Source organism: Salvelinus sp. IW2-2015, linkage group LG19 (genome assembly GCF_002910315.2).
Source record: "Salvelinus sp. IW2-2015 linkage group LG19, ASM291031v2, whole genome shotgun sequence".
Taxonomy (NCBI): Eukaryota; Metazoa; Chordata; class Actinopteri; order Salmoniformes; family Salmonidae; genus Salvelinus; species Salvelinus sp. IW2-2015.
The window spans coordinates 829,225-856,592 of NC_036859.1; the positions used below are offsets into that span (position 1 = coordinate 829,225).

Here is a 27,368-nt window from a genome sequence, read left to right on the forward strand (position 1 = left end):
TTCGTGTGTTTTGCATTGTCTTTGAGCCTCAATGGAACATAGGGCCCAACTGGAGTAAATAATTGTGATTAATGAAACAGACCCATACACATGCCAAGCAGTGGCAATTTTAGCATTTGAATCTTGGTGGGGCAAAAAAAAAACAAGTGGGATGCATGCTAGCAAACCCACAAGACTAAACATTAATTGCACTATAGCGGTGACAAACGATGCTCACAAACTGTTAGGGCCTACATAAAGCTGTCCCAATATAATCAATCAATCAATTTTATTTTATATAGCCCTTCGTACATCAGCTAATATCTCGAAGTGCTGTACAGACACCCAGCCTAAAACCCCAAACAGCTAGTAATGCAGGTGTAGAAGCAGGTGTAGACAATGAGAAGCTCTTACAATATTCGATGATTACATTTCTCTAAAACAGGTTATAGGCTATATGTGCACCACCAAGTTAGAACAGTAGGCAAAATTAATTAGGTTGAGGCACATTGAACACCGTTTAGGTCTTTGCGTGTCAAAAAATATACACGTCATATAGCGCTATTTGACGTGTTAAATAAGCTTTTAATTTGACATGTCAAATAACACAATTCTATCATAGAATGTTGTGTGTGCTGAATTTGTACGTGCAAGTCAAGCGCCAGCACCACGAGTGACACAACACTGAGCCAATCACGGCGTAACGCTCCAGATTTAGCTGGCTCGCCCCACCACCACAGAAAGCACTGAGCTAGGCTGAAACATCTGCACTTTGGAGCTGCCTTACTCAAGAAAACAAGAGACCATGTCTGTATGCAGCTTTATTAACTGAATTATATATCTTTTTTTACATTGTTTGCAAACTGATATGTGATATGTATTAATTCCAAAATAACATGTAAAACAGGCAAGCCCAAAAAATAGAATTATTTATTTTTGCTACAAATGTGGAGCTCTGCCCCACCCGCCCTGGATGACGGGTCGCCACTGATGCCAAGATGTCCAAGTTATGGAAAAGATCATGTCATGTTTTAAAATGGATGAAAATGTGACACGTTGCAATTGTGGTGGGAACCAGGAAGCAACTGCTTTGGAATGCCTGACAAGGGTGAAGGAGAATGAGGTGGCCAAAGTCAGGGCTGTCCAGAGCGTTTCACATGCAGCGGTTGTTAAAAGGGTTGAGGGTTCAAATGGTGTTCCAGAAGAGGCCATAGTGGTGCATAAGCCTTCACTGCAGACTGTAGGGGTTGCCTTTCACCAGCGGGACCGAGATATTTCAAAGGTTAAGAAGGTGGACATTGTGGCCTTTATAGCTATGGTGATTAATTACATTTACATTACATTTAAGTCATTTAGCAGACGCTCTTATCCAGAGCGACTTACAAATTGGTGCATTCACCTTATGATATCCAGTGGAACAACCACTTTACAATAGTGCATCTGATGGTTCACAGTATCAAAGGCAGCCGATAGGTCTAGAAGGATGAGAGCAGAGGAGAGAGAGTTAGCTTTAGCAGTGCGGAGCGCCTCCGTGACACAGAGAAGAGCAGTCTCAGTTGAATGACTAGTCTTGAAACCTGACTGATTTGGATCAAGAAGGTCATTCTGAGAGAGATAGCAGGAGAGCTGGCCAAGGACGGCACGTTCAAGAGTTTTGGAGAGAAAAGAAAGAAGGGATACTGGTCTGTAGTTRTTGACATCGGAGGGATCGAGTGTAGGTTTTTTCAGAAGGGGTGCAACTCTCGCTCTCTTGAAGACGGAAGGGACGTAGCCAGCGGTCAAGGATGAGTTGATGAGCGAGGTGAGGTAAGGGAGAAGGTCTCCGGAAATGGTCTGGAGAAGAGAGGAGGGGATAGGGTCAAGCGGGCAGGTTGTTGGGCGGCCGGCCGTCACAAGACGCGAGATTTCATCCAGAACTGTGAGATGACTATTAATGGCACTGCCAAGGTGGAAAGAAGGTCCAGGAAAATAGATGTTATTGTGGGTGCGGTTCCTGGGATTGAAATATTTATTGGGGGAGGAGTTGCATGGAGTATTGTCACAAGCCCTATGGAGATTTTAAGGAAGAAATGGGAGTTTGTTTTGTTTTTGTCAATGTACTATTTTTATTTGAGTGGATTAGGTTAGTTTTCCCTATCGTGTATGGATTTTCTTTTTACCTTTGTAATATATTAGCACACTGAGGAAGGGATGCAGGTAGAAGAACAATGTTTATCAGATGTCATGGGTCAAGTGCAAGTACAGACGATCACATGTAGTAATTAGTAACAGTGCCACTTTCAGGCACTCCAGGTAAGTACATGTACATACATGACATCTCCCTTAATTTAGACTTTTTTTTAATCTCTCTTTCTGACTGTCTCTCGGAGTGTGTCTCCGGTTTCTTCTGTAGATTCTCTAGTTTGGTGTTTGTACTATTTATTACCTTGTCTGGTCATGTTTTCCAAGTAGAATTGCTGGTTACCATTTGTTGTCTTGTCTGATCCTGACTCGTTCTCCTTCCTTCATGACCGGAAGCTTATGTGTGCCTTGGTCAAAGTAGTGTTTTTGTCTCGGTTGTCTGCTTGTGAGACAGTGCCTGACATGCTGATAAGAGTCCTGGCTTTAACAATCTCTTTGATGTCAGAATCTTTGTCTTCAGCCTTCTTCCCATTAGTAGTTGTGCAGGCGAGAGACGTACTCCATCCAGGGGTGGGTTTCTGTACTTAAGGAGAGCTATGTAAGGGTCTCTGTTGATGTCTTGTGCTTTTTTCAACAGGTTCTTTACAGTCTGAACTGCTCTCTCAGCTTGGCCGTTTGACTAGAACTCTAGGGCTCGACGTGACATGATTGAACTCCCAGCTCGTAGAGAACTATGACATTTCTTGACTCACCAACTGTCTTCTATTGTCGGAGCACAAAAGGTCGGGCACCCCATGCCTTGAGAAGATCGACTTTAGTAATGATATGTTTACTTGCTGTCCCACTGCTCGGAGATTTCTGGGTATTTTGAGTAGTTATCCACAAATAGTAGATAATCTGTGTCGTAATGGAAGAGGTCCCCTCCAACTTTTGCCCAAGCTCTCTGGGACTGGATGAGACATGAGCGGCTCTCTTTGGTTGTTGTTTTAATGTGTGTTGCAGACTTCACATTTTGTCACAACATCTTCAATCTGTTTAGCCGTGTCTGGCCAGAACAAAACATCCCTTGCATTTTACGGTTCCCATGTGTTCATGGATTTTTTCCATAATTTCTTCTCTCATTATCTGAGGAACGACAAGTTTTGAACTTTTGAACAGCAGTCCATCTGAGTATGTCAAGTCCTCTCTGAAAGTTCAGTAGTGCTGTATTTTCTTTGTAACTTTCCCTCTCGTGCCTGGCCATCCTTTAACTGTTTCTGTGACTAGTCTTAACTCTTCATCTTATGCTGTTGCTGTTTTGAATTGCTGCAGTTTCTCTTCTGAAACAGGAAGTTGATGAGTGATGTAGTTTACATCCAGCTCACCATCCAGCAATTTCGCTCTCTGTTCCTTCAGGTATGCTCAGCTCAGTGCATCAGTGATATGCATCTCTGTTCCTGGTTTGTTTATCACATGTAGACTGTATCTCTGTACTCTCATCAGCATTCTACTACACTGGCGCTGACGCTCGTCGGATGTGGCGGGGCTTAAACTATTACGGACTACAAAGGAAAACCCAGCCGCTAGCTGCCCAGTGACGCGAGCCTACCAGACGAGCTAAATGCCTTTCATGCTCGCTTTGAGGCGAGCAACACTGAAGCATGAGTGAGAGCACCAGCTGTTCCGGACGACTGTGTGATCACGCTCTCCGTAGCCGTTGTGAATTTGTTCTTAACTTACTTGCCTAGTTAAATAAAGGTTAAATAAATAAAAAACATCTGCGACGCTGATCCTCAACACTGGAGCCCCTCGGGGATGCTTAGTCCCTTCCTGTACTCCTTGTTCACCCACGACTGCGTGGCCAAGCACGACTCCAACACCATCATTAAGTTTGCTGACGACACAACAGTGGTAGGCCTAATCACTGACAACGATGAGACAGCCTATAGGGAGTAGGTCAGAACTGTCAGTGGTGCCAGGACTAGGGCTGCAAAGGGTCGTAAACTTTACGGAAATTTTCCATGGGAAGTTAAGCCCAGGAATTCATCAAAAACATTAGCTTATAACAGTGAATCAATCAATCAAATTATTTATAAAAGCCCTTCTTACATCAGCTGATGTCAAAGTGCTGTACAGAAACCCAGCCTAAAACCCCAAACAGCAAGCAATGCAGGTGTAGAAGCACAGTGGCTAGTAAAAACTCCCTAGAAAGGCCGAAACCTAGGAAGAAACCTGGAGAGGAACCAGGCTATGAGGGGTGGCCAGTCCTCTTTTGGCTGTGCCGGGTGGAGATTATAACAGAACATGGCCAAGATATTAAAATTTTCATAGATGACCAGCAGGGTCAGATAATATCACAGTGGTTGTAGAGGGTGCAACAGGTCAGCACCTCAGGAGTAAATGTCAGTTGGCTTTTCATAGCCGATCCTTTAGAGTATCTCTACCGCACCTGCTGTCTCTAGAGAGTTGAAAATAGCAGGTCTGGGACAAGGTAGCACGTCCGGTGGACAGGTCAGGGTTCCATAGCCGCAGGTGGAACAGTTGAAACTGGAGCAGCAGCACGACCAGGTGGACTGGGGACAGCAAGTAGTCATCAGGCCAGGTAGTCCTGAGGCATGGTCCTAGGTGCTTAGGTCCTCCGAGAGAGAGAATTAGAGAGAGCATACTTAAGCTCACACAGTACACCGGATATGACAGGAGAAAAACTCCAGATATAACAGACTGACTCTAGCCCCCTGACACAAACTATTGCAGCATAAATACTGGAGGCTGAGACAGGAGCAGTCGGGAGACACTGTGGCCCCGTCCGACGATACCCCCGGATAGGGCCAAACAGGCAGGATATAACCCCACACCCTTTGCCAAAGCACAGCCCCCACCACCGGAAGGATATCTTCAACCAGCAACTTACTATCCTGAGACAAGGCCAAGTAGAGCCCACAAAGATCTCCCCCATGGCACGAACCCCAGGGGGAGCTCCAACTCGGACAGGAAGACCACATCAGTGACTCAACCCACTCAAGTGACGCACCCCTCCTAGGGACGGCATGGAAGAGCACCAGTAAGCCAGTGACTCAGCACCCGTAATAGGGTTTGAGGCAGAGAATCCCAGTGGAGAGAGGGGAACTGGCCAGGCAGAGAAAGCAAGGGCGGTTTGTTGCTCCAGTGCCTTTCCGTTCACCTTCACACTACTGGGCCAGACTACGCTCAATCATAGGAACTACTGAAGAAATGAGTCTTCAGTAAAGACTTAAAGGTCGAGACCGAGTCTGTGTCTCTCACATGGATAGGCAGATCATTTCCTAAAAATGGAGCTCTATAGGAGAATGCCCTGCCTCCAGCTGTTTGCTTAGAAAATCCAGGGACCGTAAGGAGGCCTGTGTCTTCTACGTGTAGGTACAGTTGAAGTCGAAAGTTTACATACACTTAGGTTGGAGTCATTAAAACTCGTTTTTCAACCACTCCACCAATTTCTTGTTAACAAACTATAGTTTTGGCAAGTTGGTTAGGACATCTACTTTGTGCATGACACAAGCCATTTTTCCAACAATTGTTTAGAGACAGATTATTTCATTTATAATTCACTGTATCACAATTCCAGTGGGTCAGAAGTTTACATACACTAAGTTGACTGTGCCTTTAAACAGCTTGAAAACTCCAGAAAATTATATAATGGCTTTAGAAGCTTCTGATAGGCTAATTGACATAATTTCAGTCAATTGGAGGTGTACCTGTGGATGTATTTCAAAGCCTACCTTCAAACTCAGTGCCTCTTTGTTTGACATCATGGGAAAATCAAAAGAAATCAGCCAAGACCTTAGAAAAGAAATTGGAGACCTCCACAAGTCTGGTTCATCCTTGGGAGCAATTTCCAAATACCTGAAGGTACCACGTTAATCTGTACAAACAATAGTACGCAAGTAAAAACACCATGGGACCACGCAGCCGTCATACCGCTCAGGAAGGAGACTCTCTCTGTCTCCTACAGATGTACGTACTTTGGTGCGAAAAGTGCAAATCAATCCCAGAACAACAGCAAAGGACCTTGGAGGAAACAGGTACAAAAGTATCTATATCCACAGTAAAACGAGTCCTATATCAGCCTGAAAGGCTGCTCAGCAAGGAAGAAGCCACTGCTCCAAAACCGCCATAAAAAAGCCAGACTACGGTTTGCAACTGCTCATGGGAACAAAGATTGTACTTTTTGGAGAAATGTCCTCTGGTCTGATGAAAAACAAAAATAGAACTGTTTGGCCATAATGACCATTGTTATGTTTGGAGCAAAAAGGGGGATGCTTGCAAGCCGAAGAACACCATCCCAACCGTGAAGCACGGGGGTGGCAGCATCATGTTGTGGGAGTGCTTTGCTGCAGGAGGGACTGGTGCACTTCACAAAATAGATGGCATCATGAGGATGGAAATGTATGTGGATATCTTGAAGCAACATCTCAAGACATCAGTCAGGAAGTTAAAGCTTGGTCGCAAATGGGTCTTCCAAATGGACAATGACCCCAAGCATACTTCCCAAAGTTGTGGCAAAATGGCTTAAGGGCAACAAAATCAAGGTATTGAGTGGCCATCACAAAGCCCTGACCTCAATCCTAAAGAACATTTGTGGACAGAACTGAAAAAGCCGTGGCGAGCAAGGAGGCCTTACAAACCTGACTCCAGTTACACCAGCTCTGTCAGGAGGAATGGGCCAAAATTCACCCAACTTATTGTGGGAAGCTTGTGAAGGCTACCCGAAACGTTTGACCCAAGTTAAACAATTTAAAGCAATGCTACCAAATACTAATTGAGTGTATGTAAACTAATGACCTACTGAAATAATCACTCTTACTATTATTCTGACATTTCACATTCTTAAAATAAAGTGGTGATCCTAACTGACCTAATATAGGGAATTTTTACTAGAATTTCCATACATGTTTTCATTTAAACATTTTATCTTACAAAGGAGTTGTTTAATCTAACTGCTAAACTATTTATCTGTACATGGAATTGTTTTTGTTTTACTCATTTTTATAATCTTTACAGGAAAATGCCACGGGCTCTATCTGATGTGTGGGGAGAAATTTCTCTCAGCTAATGTAGAAGGAAAGCTTTGTACATTTGCAAGTACTGTGCCAAATCATATGTGAAAAATGCAACAAAGATGCAGAATCATCTGGCCAAGTGCTAAAAGTTCCCTCAGCGCTCACAACAGGTTGTAACCGATGTGAAATGGCTAGCTAGTTAGCGGGGTGTGCGCTAATAGCGTTTCAATCGGTGACGTCACTCGCTCTGAGACCTTGAAGTAGTTGTTGCCCTTGCTCTGCAAGGGCCGCGTCTTTTGTGGAGTGATGGGTAACGATGCTTCGAGGGTGGCTGTTGTTGATGTGTGCAGAGGGTCCCTGGTTCGAGCCCAGGTAGGGGCGAAGAGAGGGACGGAAGCTATACTGTTACACAAGCAACCTCTGACAAACGTCCCTCTACTTCTATTCGAGGTGGAAATTATGAATCAGACACCTTATCGATAGCAACAGCTCATGGTCCTCCTGGAATCTGAAGTTTTTTTGACCCAATGGAGGAATGTAGTCAGAGAAATGCTGATGAATGTCTTGCTCAAGCTGTGTATGCAACTGGTTCACATCTGATGCTCACAGGCAATGTGTATTGGAAGAGATTTCTGAATGTTCTTCGCCCAGCATACACCCCTCCAACCAGACATGTATTATCTACTCATTTGCTGGATGCAGAGTTCAACAGAGTTCGAGCGAAGGTCAAGCAAATAATAGCGAAAGCAGACTGTATTGCAATCATCTCTGATGGGTGGTCGAATGTTCGTGGGCAGGGAATAATTAACTACATCATCTTCACCCCTCAAGCAGTATTCTCAAGAGCACAGACACAAGAGACAACAGACACACCGGTCTCTACATTGCAAAGGAGCTGAAGGCAGTCATCAATGACCTTGGACCACAGAAGGTATTTGCACTGGTGACAGACAATGCTGTGAACATGACGGCTGCTTGGTCTAAAGTAGGGGAGTCCTACCCTCACATCACAACCATTGGCTGTGCTGCTCATGCATTGAATCTGCTCCTCAAGGACATCATGGCACTGAAAACAATGGATACACTCTACAAGAGAGCCAAGGAAATGGTTAGGTATGTGAAGGGTCATCAAGTTATAGCAGCAATCTACCTCACCAAGCAAAGTGAGAAGAATAAGACCACCACATTGAAGCTTCCCAGCAACACCCATTGGGGTGGTGTTGTCATCATGTTTGACAGTCTCCTGGAGGGGAAGGAGTCTCCAAGAAATGGCCATATCACAGTCTGCCGATATGGACAGCTCCATCAAGAGGATCCTCCTTGATGATGTATTTTGGGAGAGAGTGGTAAGCAGCCTGAAACTCCTGAAACCTATAGCAGTAGCCATTGCACAGATTGAGGGAGACAATGCCATCCTGTCTGATGTTCAGACTCTGTTTGCAGATGTAAGAGAAGAAATCTCCCTGCCCACTTCACTGTTGCTCCCAGCAGAGGAAACTGCAGTTCTGAAATACATCAAAAAGCGTGAAGACTTCTGCCTGAATCCCACACACGCTGCAGCGTACATGTTGGACCCCAAGTATGCTGGCAAAAGCATCCTGTCTGGTGCAGAGATCAACAAGGTCTATGGTGTCATCACTACCGTGTCTCGCCACCTTGGTCTGGAAGAGGGCAAGGTTCTTGGCAGTCTGGCGAAGTACACTTCCAAGCAAGGGCTTTGGGATGGAGTATATCTCATCAGCCACCTGGTGGAAGTGACTTTGTGGATCTGAGGCTCTTTCCCCTGTTGCCTCCATCATCCTCCAATTCCCACCAACATCAGCCGCCTCAGAGCGCAACTGGTCCCTGTTTGGGAACACTCACACCAAAGCACGCAACAGGCTGACCAATACAAGGGTTGAAAAATTGGTGGCCATCCGGGCAAATATGAGGCTTTTTGAGCCTGACAACGAGCAAAGGCGGCTGACGAACCTCCTCAACAAGGTTGGAAAGTGACAGTGAAGATGAGGCCTCAGAGTCTGATGTTCAAGAGGTGGACATTGAGGAAGTCCAGGGAGAAGACATGGAAGCCTGAGAGGAAGAAAACCAAAGCTTTTGTTTCTAGACTATCATTTTACAGATGTATGTTGAAAACTTTTTGGGGAGATGTGATGGATCATTGGGATCATTCAGTATTCCCTTTCTTTTGTTTTTCAGTGAAATCATCCCATGTGAAGAGTCAATTCATTTAATTAAAGTTCAATTCGTGACTAAATATTTGTATTTATTTCTATTGGAAGGATTTAATCATTTGCAATTATGTCTTCTTATAAGGTTGAAAGGTTTATGTTTCTGTCTCCATATGATATGGTAAATATATTAAATGCAAAAACACATCTACATTTAAATGGTATTAATATTAATTTGCATATATTTCTGTTAATTCCCATATATTCCTGTTAATTCCAATATATTCCCGTTAATTCCCACGGAAAGTTTCCACCTCTGAATATTCCCCAAAATGTGCAACCCTAGCCAGGACAACAACCTCTCTCGCAATGTGAGCAAGACAAAGGAGCTGATCGTGGACTACAGGAAAAGGAGGGCCAAACAGTCCCCCCCTCCCTCTTTGTTTTTACACTGCTGCTACTCGCTGTTTACCTACCTAACTGTTAACATTGGCTAAATTCCATCCAGCTGCGAGGTGAAATTTTTTTTTTCTTCGTAGTACGTAACTTTGAAAGTAAACCTAAACGGTCAAATTGACCCTGCCCTTCTACTGTGAAGGCCAATCAACAAAAAAAATGTACTGGTAAAATGTGTATGACGTACGTATGATGCATGCAAGGGAGTTGCATGAATGAAGCATACACAACAAATCGGTTGGGCATGACGGAGGGGGCAGATTGTGGGACAGAATATGGATACAAAACTGAGGGGGCACAATATTCCAACTAAGGGGGCAATGCCCCCCATTGCACCCTCGTGGCGCTGGGCCTGGTTATGAATACTCCTTCCTTTAATGAAGGCTGATTGAATTTCACTGATTATATCATCAAGGCCTTGTTTCAGCCTATTGGCATAGACATGGGCTAGTAACTTATTGTCAGGTGCAACAACGTGATTGGTCTCCAATTGTCCAGGTAAAGAGAGTACTTCTTTGGTTTGGGTATAAGAACTATTAGTCCCTGTCTCAAAGAAGGAGGTAAGATAGCGTTAGCAATACCCTCTTTGTAGACCAAAAGCTAATAAGTCTCTAATATCAGGCCAAAAATTTTGATGAATTCAGGAGACACCCATTCCGGTCCAGGAGATTTACCTATAGGCATTTGTTTAATGGCTTGGTCCAACTCAGTAATATCTACATCAGAATCACCGTTTCTTAAACCTTTCTTCTATAGGCTAAACAGAGTTATTAAAGGAATGAAAAAGGAATCCAAGTTGCCTTCTCAAAGATGAGATTGATATAGTGAACTGTAGAAAGAGTGCATTTTCTTATTAATCACTTCAAAATCATAAGATATAGTGTCATTACATAAATGGATTAAATCCTATTCCTACTCTGCCTACTTTTCTCCAAATTAAAGAAATAAGATGTTTTTTTTCACCTTTTTCAATCCAATCCTGGCCTTTGAATGGATGAAGGCATCATGTGCCTTATCGTTGTATATGTCGTTCACGTTGGCATTTAGCAAGCTCTGGTTTTTCATCTTCATTTAAATCAAGTTTATTTCTCAGCCTGTTAATATCAACAATAATATCCATGAGCTTGATGAATCTTTTCCGAGCTAGCATTTTACCAGTAGCTACGGGACCCGTAGCAAGCAAGACATCGAATTCTGAATTAATAATTTCCCATTTGTTAGTAGAAGAAAGAGCAGAATCGAGACAGGTCTCTCTGATAAGAGCTTTAGACTGTAAACAAAAATGACTCATTCTTTAAAATTAAATAATGAAATGTCCAATATGCTTTAGAAAATCTCTTGTCATTATCAAAACAAAAGAATAATAGAACAATAGTCTGTCAGAGGAGCTGAAGAAATACTACATTCACTGAGAGTACTTCTTTGGTTTTGGGTATAAGAACTATTAGTCCCTGTCTCAAAGAAGGAGGTAAGATAGCGTTAGCAATACCTCTTTGTAGACCAAAAGTAATAAGTCTCTAATATCAGGCCAAAATTTTGATCGAATTCAGGAGACACCCATTCCGGTCCAGGAGATTTACCTATAGGCATTGTTTTAATGGCTTGGTCCAACTCAGTAATATCTACATCAGAATCACCGTTTCTTAAACCTTTCTTCTATAGGCTAAACAGAGTATTAAAGGAATGAAAAAGGAATCCAAGTTGCCTTCTCAAAGATAGATTGATATAGTGAACTGTAGAAGAGTGCATTTTCTTATTAATCACTTCAAAATCATAAGATATAGTGTCATTTACAATAAATGGATTAAATCCTATTCCTACTCTGCCTACTTTTCTCCAAATTAAAGAAATAATATGTTTTTTTTCACCTTTTTCAATCCAATCCTGGCCTTTGAATGGATGAAGGCATCATGTGCCTTATCGTTGTATATGTCGTTTCACGTTGGCATTTAGCAAGCTCTGGTTTTTCATCTTCATTTAAATCAAGTTTATTTCTCAGCCTGTTAATATACAACAATAATATCCATGAGCTTGATGAATCTTTTCCGAGCTAGCATTTTACCAGTAGCTACGGGACCCTAGCAAGCAAGACATCGAATTCTGAATTTAATAATTTCCCATTTGTTAGTAGAAGAAAGAGCAGAATCGAGACAGGTCTCTCTGAATAAGAGCTTTAGACTGTAAACAAAATGACTCATTCTTTAAATTAAATAATGAAATCGACCAATATGCTTTAGAAAATCTCTTGTCATTATCAAAACAAAAGAATAATAGAACAATAGTCTGTCAGAGGAGCTGAAGAAATACTACATTCACTGACAAGATTCATAAGATTGGAAGATACCAACCAATAATCATTTATAGATTTGAATTGTCTGTCGCTAGTTGTAGAGTTAAACCAATAACATTTTTAAAGTTGGATTCTGAGAACGCCAAATATCGGAAAGGTGAAAGTTGGAGCAGAAATGTATAATTAAGTTATTTAAAAAATGGGCTGAATGCCTGGTGGGATACCTATCCATCCAGTCATCAGGAGCCCCTCATGCCATATGGTCCATCCTGAAATGGAACATGCTGTAATTATCTTTAACCACCTTTGACTCCGGAGACGAATGCGGGACCCGTAGCCAGTTAACGTTATAATGTAGGTAGCTATCTATATTATTGTGATTAAATTACGTCATTTTTAAAAATAAAAGTGCCATCGTGTCGTTTTACACAAACGTTAGCGTTTGCTTCGAATCCCGACCTTGTGTGTGACAAGCACAGCTAGCATGCAGCGATTGCTAAATTGTATGGCTAGACTGGCTAATGTAAGTTAGCAGCTAGCAAGTTAACTAGATACAATGTAATAGTTTTGTCAAATTGTTACAATAGCTTAAATGTTATGAATAGTTATCGATTTGACCCATTGTCATATCAGTCCGGTGTTTTAGCTAGGTTTGCTGGTGAGTTATTTTCTTCTGGACTAAGTGGACAGACATAGTTCGCTTGCTTGTTACAGACGTTAGCTAGCAAGATTTGTTTTGCTTGAAACAAAATCGTGGGCCTATTTAACAAATCTAAATGTTTTTTTCTTGATAGCAGAAGTTAGCAAATGGTTATCCAATGTCATGTTAAAACCGAATTGAGAGCCTTTAATCAGCTAGGTAGTTGATGGAAGAATATGACGTAAGTAGGACTGACTAATGCATCGACATCAGCCTGCTGTGTTGACTTCGGCCAAGTATGGACAGCCACTGCTGGTGTTGTTGAATCAAATCAAATTGTATTGGTCACACACACATGGTTAGCAGATGTTAATGCGTGTGTAGCGAAATGCTTGTGCTTCTAGTTTCTACAGTGCAGTAATATCTAACAAGTAGTCTAACAATTCCCCAACCACTACCTAATACACACATCTGAAGGGGGAATGAGAATATGTACATATAAATATATGGATGAGCAAAGGCAAGGTGCAATAGCTGGTATAAAATATAGTATATACATGTGATATGAGTAATGTAAGATATGTAAACATTATTAAAGTGGCATTATTTAAAGTGGCAGTGTTTAAAGTGACTAGTGATCCATTTATTAAAGTGGCCAGTGATTGGGCCTCAGTGTAGGCAGGAGCCTCTCTGAGTTAGTGGTTGCTGTCTGGTGGCCTTGAGATAGAAGCTGTTTTTCGTTCCCAGCTTTGATGCACCTGTACTGACCTCGCCTTCTGGATGGTAGCGGGGTGTACAGGCAGTGTCTCGGGTGGTTGTTGTCCTTGATTATCTTTTTTGGGGGGGAATGTGCGCACGGTCATAAATCCATACTGTATGTGTTTGTTTGAGCTGATTTTATTATCACTGCCACCTAATGTTGCTGTAACATGTCTATAACAATCAATCCTGTAGTTCATTTAGGCATTTCTGCTCATGTCAACATCACATTCATCTGTCATTGTTATGATATTGGTCTTAAACCTTTGTGCTCTTTCTCTGGTAATTACAAAAAAAAATTGCCCCCTCTTCTGTATTTCAGTGTGATTCAAGACACAGCTTCTCTCAGCAGCAACCCAGTCAGACCATGGCTGGCTTCAGGCAAGAGGATGTGGAGGTGTTCTACGATATGGGGGAGGAGCTGGGGAGGTAAGTTCTGACATCTGTAGGGCTAACTGAGAGCGCACAGATTCTTCTGCTTTTTCAAGATCGGACGTGATTGTGTGATACTGTTTTGCTGGATGATACTAGCCTTGACTTGATTCAGCTTGCCCGGTGCATCAGTGGGTAGAGTTCGCACTTCAGGGCAAGTGAGGTAAACTCTAAACCTGGCCTACCCAGCACATCAGACAATTTCAATCAAGTATGCCTACTAATGAATATGTTTTGAATGAGGTGGCAGAATAATACCGATCTCTTATCACCTTTTCGTTCTCGCTTGCATGTGAAGTGAAACACAATTTCTCCAAACAATCTTTTTAATATAGAATCCGTTGTTTAACTCTCATAATGATATACCAGTATAATACCACTTATTTAACTTGAAAATGCATAGCAGGAGGAAACCATGCATTGGCACATCCCCAGTGTATTTGTGGAACTGTTTATTAAACTGCATTGCACTCTGCCTTGTTATACAAGCTCTGTTTTTAGCAAGTCCTTGTAAACTAAACAGAGCTAGAGCAATAGAATGAGTCATGTGCTTGTAGAGGATTAAAACCTGTGCTTTATCTCAAATGGCACCCTATTCCCTTCATAGCGCACTACTTGAACATAGTGCTTTATATGGAAGCAGGCTTTTTTGCTACAGTGTTGCAGCAGAGGAATGACATCATTGTGTTGGGTACTAACTTCTAAACTTGAAGTATCCTTATTCATGTTACCGTATTAGAACTGAGGGTATGGAAATCTACTGAGTGGGAAAGGGGAGTGCAGGAAGAACATGTTATTGTTAAATCTCAGGTATCCTATGGAGAGGAGAAGTGCCACAGTCTGGTTTCAGTCAACAGATAAGGTAGGACAGCCATGAGTTGGGGAGGAGTGAGGAATTTGGGCATTTATTTTCTCTCCATGCCTCTAGGTTTAGACTTACTGTGAGAGGAGGGGAGACTGAGTTTGCTCAGGAAACTACAGGAGTTAAAGTTCTCCTGCGACGGATTTCCATCATATGGTTTCTGGAGAGGTTCTTTTTGAGAGCAATGTAGATCTGCAATAAAAATGTTGGGGGGTGACATGGCCTAATACAGAGAAGCTGTTCTACAAAATATATTCCCAAATAAATGTTTTCTCAAGTATTTTATTTTCTCTGTTAAACTGTGTACACTGAACTGACATGCATGATTGTTACTGACACTCAGACACTCAACGTTCAGATGAAGGGAATTAAATAGTCTATAATACGCATCACCGCGTCGCTCAATTCAAACAGTGGTGTGTAGCCTACAGGGAAACATGTATTCTGGCAAGCAGTCAATGCACAATAATTCTTAATGCAATCACAAGAAAACACTTTTAAAAGCAGTTTTGGCAAATATAATTTGAAAGCAGTTTTGGCCTTTGTTAGTAAAAGAGGGGATCACAGTTTTCCATTGCTACCACATTTATTTCTCTACTCCTTCAATAGCGTAAGTGGTATGGTTTGACAAATGCAGTGACAACAGGAGTTTCAAGCATGTTAGGGGCAGCTGCATAACAGAGCTCTTAAAGGAGCAATGGCCTCTTAAAAGGGCAATGATATAGGCCTACTTCGTAATAGAAACAACAACAAAAAATGTGGGTAGTGAATAATAATTATTCATTAATAATAACAATCAGGATGTTGTGTCCAGTGGGGTAAATGCAAAGGGACAAACGCCATGCTTTAGCCTACGTACATTTATCTATTTAAAAAAAAAATGCTTTATCTAATAAAGCATACGTGGTCGCATTCCCATTGTCTTGTTGTTTTGGTACATTTTCATCTCCAAAATGCAGCCCTCTCAGCCTCGCTCTGTGCTTTCTGTGGTGGAGGGGCAGACGGAGAAAGTACTGAGTGTACACTACCAGTCAAAAGCTTTAGAACACCCCCATTTTTCATTTTTTATAGAAATTTAAGCAGTTCAAGTCCAGTGAATAACCTGAAATGGTACAAAGGTAAGCGGTAAACTGCCAGAGGTATATATAATCTTTTTTTTTTTACTGAAAAAATAATGTACATTTCAGAGTTATAAAAAAAAAAAAAAGGCCTTTTTCAGGGAACAAGTAATGGGTTAACAACTTACAGCTGTTCTGCAGCAATGGAAGTAAATTAAGCCTTGTAGGTTGATGTTAACAAGTCCTTCAGGTCTCCCAACTTTTGTTGATACAAACCCTTACAATCCCTCTGTCTGTATAAAAGCAGTGTTGGAACAGACTGTGTTACTCCACCCTTTTAAGCATTATTTGGACAGTATTGTACTGCAAGAAAGTAGTATATTGCTATCATAATGGCGAGAAAAAGGCCATTAACAAAGGAAGACAGATAGACCATTATAACCCTTAAAAGTTGAGGTCTTTCCTTTAGAGAAATTGCAAAGAAAGCCAAGGTGAGTACAGTTTCCTACACCATCAAAAGGCACTTGGAAACTGACAGGAAGAGGTCTGGCAGAACCAATGCCACAACAGAATCAGAAGACAAGTTTCTAAGAGTCAACAGCTTGCGTGATAGGCGGCTCATAGGACGACAGCTTCAAGCACAGCTTAACACTGGTCGAAGTAAGCAAGTCTCAGTTTCAACTGTGAAGAGAAGACTTCGAGCTGCAGGTTTGACAGGTCGAGTGGCAGTAAGAAAGCCATTGCTAAGATGGCAAAATAAGAAAAAGAGGCTTGCCTGGGCCATAAAGCACCGCCAGTGGACTACTGAAGACTGGAAGAAGGTCTTACGGACTGATTTAATAAAAAATTGAAATCTTCGGTTCATCACGCATGGTTTTTGTATGCCGTCGAGTAAGCGAAAGGATGGTTCCTCAGTGTGTGACACCAACTGTCAAACGTGGAGGAGGACGTGTGATTGTCTGGGGCTCTTTTGCTGGATCCAGAGTCGGCGACTTGCACAGAGTGAGTGGCACCCTGAACCAAAACGGCTACCACAGCATTTTGCAGCGCCATGCAATACCCTCTGGTGTACGCCTAGTTGGTCAGGGGTTCATCCTACAGCAAGATAATGACCCAAAACATACCTCCAGGCTATGTCAGAACTACCTTAGAAGAAAAGAACAAGACGATAGGCTTCAAATCATGGAATGGCCAGCACAGTCTCCAGACTTAAACCCTATGGAGCTGGTTTGGGATAAACTGGGCAGAAGGGTGAAAGCAAAGCAATCTACATGTGCAACACATTTGTAGGAAGTTCTGCAACAGTGTTGGGAAGAACTTTACGAACAATATTTGATTTCCATTGTAGAAAGAATGCCACAAGTGTGTTCGGCTGTTATGTCTGCAAAAGGTGGCTACTTTGATGAATCAAAAATGTCGATTACATTTTGTTAAACAAAACACGATTCCATTATTTATTTTTGGTCTCCAATTGTTTATTTGTTCTATGCTTTAATTTCAGAGTACATTAAGACATTAAACTGTGTGAATTTCAATAAAAACTGGGAAAATTGAGGTGTTCTAAAACTTTTAACTGGTAGTACAGGTGTCGTTGATCTTCTCTGTGGTTGTACGTGATTGGCTCAGGGTGCTGTCACTCATGAGGACACTACGTCCCCGCAGCACCTGCTGGGAGAGCGAGCCAGCAAAAGCAGGGTGCACCTGATACAATGATTGTTCTCGATTATATTGACTGATTGGTTCTGTATGGGGTGGCTAAAGCCCCTCTTCGGTGCTCCATGGATTTACAGTAGAAGTTCCCGCCCAAGAAGGCTCATTGTCATTGGCCAAAGATAAATCAACGTTTTATGCCCGTTAACTCTGGACTGATGTGTCAACTTCATCCAGAACTCAGATTGGAAGGCGTGGGCTTACTTGAGAAATCTTGTTGTAATAAATATATAAGACAAATTCTTCATTCACAAAACCAACTTACACCGAGAGGAAAGTTTTTCTGGAACATGCTTATTCCTGACATTGTCTGGAAAAATGCATGGTTAAGGACTTACAAATACTGTATACCAAACAAAGTTAAGGAAGTGTCATGTTCGTCGTCCTCCTCATCTGAGGAGGAGTAGTAAGAAGGATTAGAGGACCAATGCGCAGCGTGACATTGTTACTTTTATTAACGAAGAAGACTGAATAAACTTACAAAACAATAAACGGACAAACGAACGAAAACGCAACAGTCCCGTATGGTGACATACACAAAGACACAGAAACAGGAACAATCACCCATAATACAAAACAGGCTACCTAAATATGGTTCCCAATCTAGAGACAACGACAAACACCTGCCTCTGATTGAGAACCATATCAGGCCAAACACATAGAAATAGACAAACTAGACATACAACAGAATGCCCACTCAGATCACACCCTGACCAAACAAAACATAGAAACATACAAAGCAAACTATGGTCAGGGCGTGACAGGAAGTGCATTTCAAAATTTTACATAAGATATATCCATGTAATTCTATGATTTCCAAATTTGTGGCTATTGATGATATCTGCGTTTTCTGTGAAAAAGAAGGTGAGAATCTGTCTCACTTGTTCTTTGAATGTAAATTTGTGTCAGAATTTTGGGAAAACCTTGCAAAGTACTTATTTAACATTATGAACACTGCCTATAATTTTAACATAAAATATATAATATGTTACTATTGCAATGATAACAAAACCACTGAAATTATTGTATTTTTTTTAAATTCTTGTTGCCAAATACTTTATACACACACAAAAATTACAAAATTCTATACCAAAATTACAAATTTTTCTGATTGAATTTAATTATCTTATTAAAACACTAACCCTAGTGAATAACAACAAGAATAACATCTTCATGAATCATTATAATAAGATATTTTCAGAGTGAATATAATTGCACTTAAATTGTTTATTTTTTGTATTTATATTTTTTGTATGTTTGAGTATTGTTAATACCTGTGTTTGGTTTGCTAGACATGTTTGATGTAGCAATGTAAGTTGATTTTTGTATTATGAATAAAATAAATGTATTACATTTTTTTTATTTTTTATAATAATAATAATTTGGGTCAAAATGTGTCAACTTCATAGCTAGCTAGTTGTTTACCAGGCGCTGTTACCACGTCTTTAAGCTAGGTAGCTTAGTTATGTCCTAGAAAATAATTTTCTACCTTTTAGTATTATGAAGGAAATGTGTAGGGAACGCCTGGTGCTCATTATTCACCTAAACTTGAAAATATGTCCATCCAATAAAATAAAGCAATCTGGAAAATGAGATTCAGGTCGAGTGGTTGGTGGTGGATCATGTAGCAGCTGCTAACATCTGTTTTGAGCCTATAGGATATTATAGCTAGCCTACCTAACGTTACATGTATTATAGTTGATGTTTGATGGCAGACTGTATTACGCATGGAACCACATGTAAAATAAGGGTTAGTTATACATATCTTTGATGGAACTGTGCAATAGATTAAGCAAGAGAATAGCGTTATAAACGTTGCATGTTGTTAACCGGGCCCCTTTATAACAGGCAGGCAGACACATAATATTGCAGACAGATTACTAGCTCGTTTACACTAGAAAAGTCTGCTGGACTACCGTGGTCTTCTGTGCAATAAGAGCTAAAGATATGGGAGGTAGCCATAAACTGATAATAACTCATGTTATAACGTTTGTGTGTGGCTCAACTCATTTATGGGATTCAATGTGTAGTCAGTGTAGTGTACTGGTTTCGATGCCTATGAGCTTTGTTGATTGATTTTGCCCCACCAATATTTTCTTTTTAAAACCACCCCTGTACATTTTATAGCCACTATTTTGCATCAGTCCAATATTTGTTTTCAATGTTTCACCAATATGTTATTTCACTCATTTCTGGAGGTGAAAATTATATTCTAGATGGTTTCAGCTTCATTTCATTTTCATTCATGTTGGAGTTAGAATGTCCTTTTTAAAAAGCTTCTCAGTCCTTCTACATAACAATGATCCCAGGGAGGAACCCGGACCCCCTAAGAAAAGGGACTGGAATTGGTCAAACTCAGTTAAATACATGTACAAAATTATAATTTTTCCCTAAAAGCATGATGGTCATAGGCTTTCTTACAGGCCGGTGACATCACGACTTCCCATCAAACCAACTCCTTGAATGCCCTACTCCTTGAAATTTGCAGTTGTCTAAAAAACACTACTTTGCTATCAATTTTTTTTTTTGCTTTAGTGTGCACTTTACTGTATATATACTTGGAATACACTTTTGAACAGTAAAAGTTCAGTCTTTAAGTTTCAGTTATGGGATTTATTTTTGTTTTAACTCCTGGGAAAGGGCTTGCAGACATGCAGAAAATTCAGTTCTTTGCAGACACACAATAACCCAAGACATTCCTTTAGGAACGGATTCACTCTCTGGAATGCAGCCTTCATAGCTTCTTCTTCCTATAGCATTACCATGCGCTAAATCAAATGTTGGGTGATTTTAGATTATTTTTTTGTCACCCACTTTACATTTGCTTATGGTCTTCATCTTATTACATCAAAGTTATGAAACTGCCAGCCAGTGTGTTGCAATGCGGCCACTGAACACTATCCTATACAATCTGTAGTCAAGATTGGTATATTGCTTCAAATCGGGATTTTTCTAGATGAGCTATCTGATTGTGGCCCAGTCACTCTTTCTTGTGTATTATATGTTCATGTTTTACTTTGTATCGTCATTCTCATAAAGTCATTTCCCCCCTCCCCTCAGCGGACAGTTTGCCATCGTACGGAAGTGTAAAGAGAAGCCCTCTGGCTCTGAGTACGCCGCCAAATTTATCAAGAAGCGTCGTCTGTCGTCTAGCCGCCGGGGCGTTAGCCGCGAGGAGATCGAGAGGGAGGTGAACATCCTGAGAGAGATCCAGCACAGCAACATCATAACGCTACACGACATCTTCGAGAACAAGACCGACGTCATCCTCATCCTGGAGCTGTAAGGGAGACTAGATGAGACCAGGGTCATATTCATAAATAATGTCAGAGTAGAAATTCTGATCTAGGATCAGTTTTGTCTTTAAAATCACAATTTTTTTTTTATTTTATTTTTTTTTTTTACCGTTATTTTACCAGGTAAGTTGACTGAGAACACATTCTCATTTGCAGCAACGACCTGGGGAATAGTTACAGGGGAGAGGAGGGGGATGAATGAGCCAATTATAATTAATTACATAGGGGTGGCAGGTAGCCTGGTGGTTAGAGCGTTGGGCCAGTAACCGAAAGGTTGCTAGATAGAATCCCCGAGCTGACAAGGTAAAAATCTGTCGTTCTGCCACTGAACAAGGCAGTTAACCCACTGTTCCTAGGCCGTCATTGTAAATAAGGATTTGTTCTTAACTGACTTGCCTAGTTAAATAAAGGTGAAATATATATATTTTTAAACAGACAGGGGGACGTGATCCTAGAACAGCACAATACTCGAGACATTTTATACATACGGCCACAAACCTGGGTTTAAATTAGCCTGTGTGACATTCTGTTCCTGCTCTCTTGTAAAGTGAAAAATCCCAAAACATCCTGATGTGGTTCTGTTGAGATGCTAGTTGTGTATGTTGTTTTAGATTAATCTGTTTATGTTGTGTTTCAGGGTGTCTGGAGGGGAGCTGTTTGACTTCCTGGCAGAGAAGGAGTCTTTAACAGAGGAGGCCGCCACACAGTTCCTCAAACAGATCCTGGATGGGGTCCACTACCTGCACTCCAAATGCATAGCTCACTTTGACCTCAAGGTACACACACACACAGATCCCGGATGGGGTCTACTACCTGCAGTGCCCGCACTCCAAATGCATCTCACACTTTGATCTCAAAGTGGACCGTAGGCTGTGGAGCTGGGTAAGCCAGGGTCATGTTCAACGGAAAACGTTTTGCAATGGAATACACTTCTTATTCTTAAGTCCAGGTAGTCTCTAGTGCCTAGTGAACACCATCCAGGCTGATGTTTTCAACAGTCATCCTTTTTAAACACTTACACTATATATACAAAATTATGTGGACACACCTTCAAATTAGTAGATTCGGCTATTTCAGCCACACCCGTTGCTGACATTTGTATAAAATCGAGTACACAGCCATGCAATCAGCCATGCAAACATTGGAAGTAGAATGGTCTTACTGAAGAGTTCTGTGACTTTCAACGTGGCACAGTCATAGGATGCCATCTTTCCAACAAGCAGTTTGTCAAATTTCTGCCCTGCTAGAGCTGCTCTAGTCAACTGTAAGGGCTGTTGTTGTGAAGTGGAAACGTCTAGGAGCAACAACGGCTCTGCCGCAAAGTGCTAGGCCACACAAGCTCACAGAACGGGACTGCCGAGTGCTGTAGCGGGTAAAAAATCTTCTGTCCACGGTTGCAACACTCACTTCCGAGTTGCAAACTGCCTCTGGAAGCAACGTCAGCACAATAACTGTTTGTCTGGAGCTTCATGAAATGGGTTTCCATGCCAGAGCAGCCACACACAAGCCTAAGATCACCATGCGCAATGCCAAGCGTCGGCTGGAGTGGTGTAAAGCTCGCTGCCAGTGGACTCCGGAGCAGTGGAAATGCGTTCTCTGGAGTGATGAATCACGCTTCACCATCTGGCAGTCCAACGGACTAATCTGGGTTTGGCGGATGCCAGCAGAACGCTACCTGCCCCAATGCATAGTGCCAACTGTAAAGTTTGGTGGAGGAGGAATAATGGTCTGGGGCTGTTTTTCATTGTTTGGACTAGGCCCCTTAGTTTCAGTGAAGGGAAATCTTAACACTGAAGAATACAATGACATTCTAGACGATTCTGTGCTTCCAACTTTGTGGCAACAGTTTGGGGAAGGCCCTTGACAATGCCCCCGTGCACAAAGCGAGGTCCATACAGAAATGGTTTGTTGAGATCGGTGTGGAAGAACTTGACTGACCTGCACAGAGCCCTGACCGCAACCCCATCTAACGCCTTTTGGATGAATTGGAACGCCGACTGCGAGCCAGGCCTAATCGCCCAACATCAGAATGGAAGCAAGTCCCCGCAGCAATGTTCCAACATCTAGTGGAAAGCCTTCCCAGAAGAGTGGAGGCTGTTATAGCAGCAAAGGGGAGACGAGCTCCATTCCCATGATTTTGGAATGAGATGTTTGATGAGCAGGTGTCCACATACTTTTGGTCATGTAGTGTACCATGATAGTATACTGTTTAGGATATTATAATAATAGTAATAATCATTCAGGTTAGCTATTTATTTTCAACATATGACGTTGTTATTATATTTCAAAACATCTGTAGTGTATCCATTCTCTTCTAACTTGAATTATGGAATGCTTGTTTGTTTTTGTTGCAGCCGGAGAACATTATGCTGCTGGATAAGAATGTTCCCAACCCCAGGATCAAACTCATCGACTTCGGCATCGCTCATCAGATCAAAGCTGGGAACGAGTTTAAAAACATCTTCGGAACGCCAGAGTTCGTTGGTGAGACCCTCTCCTACCGCTCAAGACCAAAAGAGCCATGGACTGTTTTTTTTACCGGCATTAGTACGGCTTTTATTTTCAAATTGATTCTTTTCACTTCGGGTTTGGATTCCCTTGGGGGGAATAAATACCTTATTCCTATTTAAGACATACAGTTACCATAAAATGTCTATCCAGAAATATGTTATTGTTATGATATGCCCACATGGGGAAAATATTCCTTGACATTTATCTTATTTAGTGGAGGTCTGTGTGATATCCTTGACGACCATCTGGGTTGAATTAAAGCTTTAAAGAGATTCTGGTGATGATGCTGCTTGTTTTACAGCTCCAGAGATAGTCAACTATGAACTGCTAGGCCTGGAGGCTGACATGTGGTAAAATGGACTAAGATCATTTAAATGTTTTTTATGATTTTGAGAATGTTTTCTTCTTATTGTTTCGCTCTGAGGGTAAATCTCACTAAGTTTTGTCCCTTTTGTCTCCAGGAGTATTGGAGTTATCACATACATTCTGTAAGTACTTGTTCACATTATAATGGTTGTCTCTTTTCATACAGTCAGTTGAGCAATATTAAACAGTGTTATGTTAAATTGTTTCAAATCTACACACATTTTTTGCATTACAAATGACAACTCTAGAAGTGACACGTATTTCTCAGTAATTCCATCGTCAAAAATGACGACATAGCAAGTAAGCCAATCTCCTGTGTATAACGTTTGGCCACGACCGGAAAGATGACACGATACAGTACGTCCGTTTTACCTCCTGTTGAGGGTTCCTATTGTGTTCTCACCATGCTGTCTGTCGGTCCTCAGGTTGAGTGGTGCCTCTCCGTTCCTGGGGGAGACCAAGCAGGAGACTCTGACCAACATCTCAGCAGTCAACTATGACTTTGACGAGGAGTACTTCAGCAACACCAGTGAGCTGGCCAAGGACTTCATCAGACGCCTGCTGGTCAAGGATCCCAAGTAAGCCTGGTTTTACGCTGGACGAAGTACGCCAGGGAATGCTTACAATAACATACACCGGAACCGTGCACTTTGTCTGTCTTTTTTTAATAGCATATTATCTCAGGGATCCCTAGCAAGAACTAAAGGTCTGTACCTTTTTTGCACCAATGTTAGAACTGCATATACTAAAAGTCAGGAAGAAATGAGTCGTTGATTTTCATCTCTAATCATTGACAAATGCTTCTTCCAGGAAGAGAATGACCATCGATGACAGCCTTCAGCATCCCTGGATCAAGGTAGGTACCTCTCACCATCTCATACATATTGTACCTCACATATCAGTAATCCCCCAAACTGTATCACTAATACCCCCCCCCCCCAATATATGCAACTGCTGGCTAATAGCACCCATTATACGGGGTGTTTTTTGGCCAGACAAAATAATTGAGCACCCCCCACACTTATCTACTATCCATTAAACCCCCTCTCCTCCCAGGTGATCAAGAGGCGGAACGTGCGCCAGGAGGAGAGCGGAAAGAAGCCGGAGCGCAGGCGCCTGAAGACGACGCGTCTAAAGGAGTACACTATCAAGTCCCACTCCTCCATGCCCCCCAACAACACCTACGTCAACTTCGAACGCTTCTCCCGGGTGCTGGAGGAGATCGCCGCTGCCGAGGAGGGGCTGAGAGACCTGGAGCACAGCCAGAGGTAGGAGGGGGGAGATAAACGGAGGGATAGATGGATGATTCAATGAATGGGTGGATGAATTCATTTGTGATTATTAAAAACAACATATAAAGCCGTTCTAGTTGGGTACAACAATACATCTATCCATTCATTCTAACATCCCCCTCTCTTCTCCAGGTCATGTCAGGAGGACGTGGCTGCTCTACTCTCTATCTATGAGGAGAAGGAGGGCTGGTACAAGACGGAGAACCAGAGCATCGCCAGCGACCTGGGTCACATCCGCCAGGCTCTGCAGGGTACCCAGGCCCAGCGCAGACAGAGTCAGGATGATGCCCGCGCCGCCATGCTGGCCGCTAACGCACTCAAGAGGACGTTTGGGCGCCTGGAGAACCGCTACGAGGTCCTGGCGGAGCAGGTGGCGTCGGAGGTGCGCTGGGTGGAGGAGCTGGTCAGAGGGATAGAGAGGGAGAAAGACGGGCTGGTAATGCCCTGAGACCTGGCTCCAGCTTGGCTTGTGGAATAGTCCTGAGCCTGGCCTGCCTTCTAGAACCACTGACATTATTCTCATAGAATCACTGACATTAGTCTGAATCTACACTCTTCAGTTTCTTCTTTCTATGGCGGTCTGGTCATGGCCTGTATAGGGCATCTGGTCATGGCCTGTAGGCAAAGTCCTACTGGGCTGGGGCTGGAATCACTGAATGACATTATTCTAGTTCTCAGCTTACTTCCTACTATGTCCGTGTCTGTGTGTGTGCCTGGTACAGTCAGGACAGTACATGTACACCAGCTGTCAGAGTTTTTCTGGTGTTGGTGTGGTTGTTGGAATCACTGACATTATTCTGCTTCTGCACTCTCAGCCTCTTCTTTCCATGTCTGTGTGTTTGTGGCACGAACAGGGCACATATTTCACACCAGCTGTCATCAGATTCAGAACGAGGGTCGAGAGTTCTTCGGGTTTAGAGAAAACGCTGGGGCCCCCCGATCATAAGCCATGCTGCCCCTCACACACATTTGATTGGGGAAAAAGGTTACTCCTCCTGTATCACTTTGTATGGAGAGAACTAGCAACGCAGAGTCCTTATGAATATGTTTGGTCAACTAAATACGCGTTTAATAATAGATTTTCTAAATGAATGTTTAATGTCGAAGATAAGGATTTTGATTGTTATACGCAATACTGACACATTGTTTGTAAAATACGCTGTTCGTTTTTGCAGTATATTTGGTTATGATTTGGTTTTCTGCACCGGCAATCATTTTCCTAAAGAGTTTTAAGCTCCATAGTTGAAGAAATACATGGTATATGCACCTGTGCGACAGCCTTAGTCTGGCTTGGTATGCCAATTTCAAGTAAGCAATATTCTCTCGCCTCATAACATGTATCATTCACAGCTGACTGTTATAAGTAACAACATAGTACAAATTGCACAGAAATAACAGGAAATTCATGTCGATGTATTATAGRGAGATCCCAGTACTTCATCTTATTGACACACATCTATTCTATACCATATGTCACTCAGCTGACTTGTGATGCAAATGAAACAAATGCAAATACTATAGCAGTCTTACCTAAGGAGAGAGTAGTCTTAAGATATATAGATTGTATAAACCTGTTTTGCTATTTGTACTCTGTGCCTGGATATAGAACACCTTATTGCCTATACATAAGCAAATATGTAGTAATGGCTAGACATGTTAGTGAAAATGGAGGCTTAGTGACTGTCCCTCAAAACGCTTTGGGCCAGTTTCCTGGATAAAAGCATGCTCAATGGAAGTTGTCCATTGAATTTGTTTTTTAGCCCAGGACTAGGCGTAATCTGCGTCTGGGAAACTGCCCCGTTTGAGTACAACCATTCATTGTGCATAAGATTCTTACCAAATTATCTGCATGATGTTAAACTATGTAAAGTATAAAACATGTTTTTTTTTCTCATTACGACCATAATAACCCACGCACTTTAAGACATTCCACGAGTTAGTCATTAAATCTATGCATCACATTCCATGTTCACCATAGAACTATAGAACCCTATATACTGTGTAATTCCCTAGTTTAATATTCTCATTTGCACTTAAGAATACAGCAGTGTTCCAAACTATCTCCCATTGAATTATTTTTATGTACGCAAAACGTATAATTGGTATGTATTTATTGGTTTGAACGATGACAGTTTTAGACAGGTTTGTGTTTTAAATAAACAAGCTTAAAATACATGTAGCTTAACTTTCCTTGTGTATATTTATTGTGTCCATTGAGATAAGAGTTTACCTTTCAGGTCAAATGAAGGAATGTGGAAAATAATTCAGGGAAAAGTTATTACAACTTAATAAACATTTGACCAGCTAAAATCGAATCCTTATGGGCCCTGGTCAAAAGTAGTGCACTAGATACAGAATAGGGTGCCATTTGGGATGTATTTGATCTTTAGGTGATGTCATAGGAGTCTACAAC

At 41.8% G+C, this 27,368-nt stretch overlaps 1 protein-coding gene across 2 annotated transcripts; it reads left to right on the forward strand.

Annotated features, from left to right (window-relative positions):
• The first annotated feature begins 12,270 nt into the window (after positions 1-12,270).
• dapk3 (death-associated protein kinase 3) lies at positions 12,271-27,125 on the forward strand. Of its 2 annotated transcripts, none has more exons than XM_024010416.2 (11): positions 12,271-12,383; positions 13,751-13,857; positions 20,551-20,772; positions 21,424-21,562; positions 23,141-23,270; positions 23,599-23,647; positions 23,759-23,785; positions 24,089-24,241; positions 24,474-24,519; positions 24,720-24,931; positions 25,088-27,125. In XM_024010416.2, the coding sequence occupies exons 2-11, from the start codon at positions 13,796-13,798 to the stop codon at positions 25,401-25,403; spliced, it is 1,356 nt and encodes a 451-aa protein (XP_023866184.1). In that variant the 5' UTR covers positions 12,271-12,383; positions 13,751-13,795; the 3' UTR covers positions 25,404-27,125. The 2 variants fall into 2 exon arrangements, with proteins under 2 accessions (XP_023866184.1, XP_023866185.1); XM_024010417.2 differs by lacking the exon at positions 12,271-12,383 and adding an exon at positions 12,518-12,687.
• Positions 27,126-27,368: the final 243 nt, after the last annotated feature.